Source organism: Tribolium madens, unplaced genomic scaffold (assembly GCF_015345945.1).
Source record: "Tribolium madens isolate multiple individuals breed KSU strain unplaced genomic scaffold, Tmad_KSU_1.1 Scaffold_3;HRSCAF=73;Tcas5.2_LG2, whole genome shotgun sequence".
NCBI lineage: Eukaryota > Metazoa > Arthropoda > Insecta > Coleoptera > Tenebrionidae > Tribolium > Tribolium madens.
Genome location: NW_025401006.1, coordinates 14,129,725 through 14,134,660, shown reverse-complemented (window position 1 = coordinate 14,134,660; position 4,936 = coordinate 14,129,725). Strand labels below are relative to the sequence as shown.

The 4,936-nt window shown below is 28.0% G+C and overlaps 1 protein-coding gene across 1 annotated transcript in view; it reads right to left on the bottom strand.

Annotated features, from left to right (window-relative positions):
- The window catches only part of LOC123007511 (liprin-alpha-1), a 136,442-nt gene that overhangs the window by 38,202 nt on the left and 93,304 nt on the right, over positions 1 to 4,936 (bottom strand). The window contains exons 3-7 of the mRNA XM_044402856.1: positions 3,938 to 4,102; positions 3,814 to 3,888; positions 3,638 to 3,751; positions 628 to 723; positions 257 to 544 (exon numbers count right to left, since the gene is read on the bottom strand). Coding sequence (XP_044258791.1) covers positions 257 to 544; positions 628 to 723; positions 3,638 to 3,751; positions 3,814 to 3,888; positions 3,938 to 4,102 — 738 coding nt within the window. The remainder of the gene's footprint in view (positions 1 to 256; positions 545 to 627; positions 724 to 3,637; positions 3,752 to 3,813; positions 3,889 to 3,937; positions 4,103 to 4,936) is intronic.

Here is a 4,936-nt window from a genome sequence, read left to right as displayed (position 1 = left end):
CTAAAGGGCAAGTCCATCCCTTTAGAACAGTCTTTATTTGAAAGAAATCGGCCTAATAGTTATTGAGTAATGATTTTTTCAAAGTTAAAGTATTTTAAATCCATTTAAATTAGAAAAAAAATATTTAGTTCAAAGTGTGTGGACTTTTTGAAATTTTCTTTATAGTATTTGATTTGTCTTACTGAGACGAACAAAATGATATAAAATTTGTCAAGTTGTCACGACATGACTTTTTTTTAAATAAATTTTTAAATACCTTCAATTGCGCTTCCTTGTGTTGCAACTCCTGCTCCAATTTCTCGTTCAAATCGTGCAACGATGTCGATTCTCTCTGAGCATTGAGATAGCGTTTTTCCAATGTTGCAATGCGTTCTTCTTGATCTTCTTTTTGCGCGACGTTTTCTCGCAAATCCCTTTGCAATTTCGCATTGGCATCTTGTGCTTTRAATAGTTCTTTTTGTGCCTTTGACAAGTTTTCTTCGAGTTCGCCGACACGATTCTGCATCTCTGCTACTCGTCTCTGCCAGTTACTTATCTCACCAGTCTGATGGGCGAGTACGAAAAAAAATTTTTTTTTAATTTTGTGTTTAAATTTTTTTTATTTTTTTTCTAAATTATTTCACTCACTTGCTGTTCCAATGCTTGCTGAAGGTCGGCTATCCTTGCAGCGCTGTCCGTTTCAGGTTCCACACCACCGTTCACAAGTCGCGGCTTCGAAGCTGCCTAAAGTTTCACAACAACATGCCACATCACAACATCTAGTATTAAACATGCACAATTTTTAACTTTAATGATAATATTAGTGATTTTTATTGAAATACAGAAGACAAGTAACTTAAAACAAGAGAAAATTTGAGTACTACTCTTTAACACCATCTTCTGCAGAAGGGTAAAACACCAAAATATGCTAAAATTAAGATACAGTGTGTTTTCTTAATATTACCAAAAATAACACTAAAAAAAAATTAAGTAATTGCCGGCTCATAAAACCTGGAAAATTGTATAAAAATAACTCAAGTGGTTTCAGAGAAACTAATAAATTTTAATTATCATATAACTTTATCACCCTGTATATCCYAAACGAAGCTTTATAGTACTATCGCTTATTGGACAAAATAGTGTTGTTTTTCGATGGAGAATATGTGGTTGTAATTTATTGCATTATTAAGAAAACACCCTGTATATTTTTTATATACAAAGTGTTAAAAAAAAGTAATAAACCTCGGAATGTGATTCATTAGATCAAAATTGAAAAAAAAGTTCCTCTAAACTCATGTCCGAAAATGTTTCCTTCGTTTTTCTCCTAAGATATTTTTTAAAGAAAATTAATCAACATAAAATCTATAAGAAATTTTCAAAAACGTTTTTCAAAGCAAAATTTTTGCCTTAAATCGCAGTGTATAATTTTTTTAAGTTTTACTCAACCGGTTACTGAAATAATTCAAAAAGCAAAAAAAAATAAAACCAGATTAATTATAAATATTAAAAAAAATAGATTGAAAAATTTACGTAAAAAAAATTTGTAATATTTTCTTCATGTATTTTTGAATTTTGTACTTTTCCAATAGACTTATCTCCGGAAATGCTTCCTTAAGGAGGTAGAGAGATAACTCGATCATATACAGGGTGCTAAAAAAAGACTGTAAAATATTTCAGAAGGTAATAGTATAGACCAAAACAAACAAAAAATCTTAATAAACATGGGTCCGCAAAGTAACTGTTTCGGAGATATCAAAAATTATTTGTTTTTTGAAACATTTATTTGCAATTTGTTCAAACAAAAAGAAAGCTTCTAGTAAAAATTCTAAAAATTTTCTCATTCGATCTCCGAAACCGTTACCTTGCAGCCCTATTTTTATTAACCKCTTTTTCTTTATTTTGTATTTTGTACTATTACCTCCTTAAATTTATTTTTTTTAACACCCTGTACGAAAAAATTCAGTGTTAAAGTCGTTGAATTAAAAAAATCTGTTTTTCTCATACAAAATCAACACAAAAAACATAAAAAATTAATCAACATAATTTTCAAATCTACAGTGTGTCCTCGGAAAAACGACAAAAACTTTACTTTAGTTAGTACTTTACTTAGTTAAATATTTTTGTGCCTTTTATGTGGCAAATATGACAAAAAGTTATTAACAAAAGTTGTTTAAAATCAAATCTAAACTCCTATACCATAATTCAGTCATCGGCCAATTACGATTTTTTTAATATTTTTGTAAAAATTTGTAAAAAAAATATGATTTTTATGCTTTTTTGTAAATTGTATATTATTTTTTTATTAATAATATAAGAACTGTTCAAAATAAAATTCTTTGATTTGTAACAAACATAAAAAATGAAAAATCGTAGTTGGCCAATATTTTCAAATTTGGTATAGAAACCTAAATTTTGTGTCTAAAACTTTTCTTAATAACTTTTTGTCGTATTTTCCTCACTCTATAGTAAAAAATGTTTTTTTTTAAATCCCATAGACATACTTGATTTTTCAAAACCAAAATTAGAAATTAGTTTCTAACCACGCAGGGCTAAATCCCAAAAAATAAAAATTTAGATCGAGAATTTTTTAACTTTTACAAAAGTCGTTTCACTTAAGCCGGAAACAAACTGTATAAAAACTTTTCAAAAATGTTTTTCAAAGCAAAATGTTTGCCTTAAATAACTTAACCACAATGTATAATTTTTAAAAATTCACCTTAACCGGTTTTTATTTTTTACCATTTTCAAAAAAAAAAAAAAATTTCGAACAAAAAATACCAATTTTTCTTATATTAACCTTAGAAATCTTTTAAGCTTTTTTTTGTATAAACACCCTGTATATAATGAAATATAGAAGCCGAAGGCCATTTTCAGAAAACTTTAGCATTTCCAAGGATATGTCTACAGAAACGAAACTTTTTTTCTTATGTTAGCCTAAAAAATCACCTCCTGAAATCTTTTCACGGTTTTTATCAACACCCTGCATATTCTCTGCAAAATATACAGGATGATTCAACGAGTTGGAAAAGTTCATTATTGACCTTAAAATCTTACAATTAAAAAAATCATTTTCAACTATACAGCGTGTCCCAAAAATAAGTTACAATACATACTTTTGTTTTTTTAGATAAAACATCATGTAGCTTTAAATTATTATTTATATATTCTATTTAGTTTTTAAAATAAGTGAAACATACTATTTTTAAAAATTTATTACACAAAAACTCAGACAGAAAAAAATTATTTGTAAAAATAAAAAAGTTGTTTTTGCATCTAAGGGACCACTCATTTTTGGCACACGCTGTATAAACGATACACTAGATTCGTTTTTTATAATTTCTTTACCAACACCCTGTAACTCTGCTTTTTCGTGTGAATTACCCTTCGTTATTCTGACTGTAAATTCTCATAAAATCGAAAAACAACGAATACATTAAAATAGTGATAAGCTACATTTACAAAGAAAGAAAGAAGTGAACTCGCCCCAAAACCTGTCATATTTAATAAAGCCGCTCCAGAATTAAACAATAAAAGAAACACCACGAAGAGAAAGTTTTAGTTTTAAAATGGGATTTTCATTAAGCCAAAGAAATGAAATTATGTTAAAGCAGTCGTGACATGCCTTTTGTATTTCATACAAAGAAAAAAATATATTCACCTTATTGTTAACATTTAATACTTGGTCCCCTGATTCAACTTGTCCATTCTCTTTGGGTTTATCTTCTACGGCAGGTACATTAGAAGGTATCACTCCATGCTTATATTGTTGTAACTGTTTAAAAAAAAAAAAAAAAAAAAATTACTAGAATCTCATTAGAAAATTATACAATTTACCTCTTCTTTGGTTGCAGCTAATTCCTCTTCTAAACTTGAATTTCTTTCTAATGCTACTCTCAGTCTCTCACGTACCTGTAAAACCAACCTGTAGTATTTTTTTAACCTGTAAAAAGTTTGTCACCTTCTCATCTAAAGCTTTGTGATGCTCAAATAAACTTTTAAGTGCCTTTAAAACTTCTACTTCGCTTGAAACGCCCGATTGTGCGGCCGCTTGTCTCTTCACCACTGTCATTCTTAGTGATCTTTCGTGTCTTGACACAAGACATTCCAAATGCTCCAAAAGTAACTGAAATTAAAAGAAGAAATCATTTCAAACACGTAAATTAAGTTAGAATTACAGGAATTAATTTGGGATTATAGGAATTAATTGGGAAACAATGATAGGTACTACAACGGATTATTAGAATTTCCGTAGAATTATTTAGCAATTATTAGAATTTCGGTATTTTTTTTTGAATTACTGGAATTTCGGTATTTTTTTTAGAATTACAATGGAATTTTTTGAAATTGGAATTAGTTGTGCACATTTTTTCCAAGTAAACAGCCCCTCGCTTTTACATAACTTATGTCTAAAAACACGAAAAATTTGCTATTGAGACGTTTATAAAAATAACAGAGAAATAAAAAACAAAAAATCGTGTAAAACAATATCAAAATAACAACAAGAAAAAAAAACTACAACACAAATTTAATTGAGAATAATTTTGAAATCTGTTCAATGTTAAAACTTAATCCATATACTCTAAAAAGTTAAAAAATATATTAGGAGTGGCTTTTTTTCAGGAAAAAAAAACCTGTAAAATGCAATTATTGTCAATCTGCGATAAAATACGATTCCCTCAAAAAAAGCAAAATTTTGATTTCCAAAATGCTATTTTTCCGAATTTCCCTACTTATGTTTTCACGCATCCAAATTCTGACATGTTTTTTGCAACTTAATTTTTCGTTTTTTTTTGCAACAAAAATTGTTAACACTTCTTCAATGTCATTTTTTAAATAAAGACTAATGTTTAATTTTTTATTACTTTATTAGATTCACAAAATAATAAAAACTGTTTTTCAGGAGAAAAAACTGCTGTAAAATGAAATAATTAAACTGCAATAAAAGCGATTCTTCCAA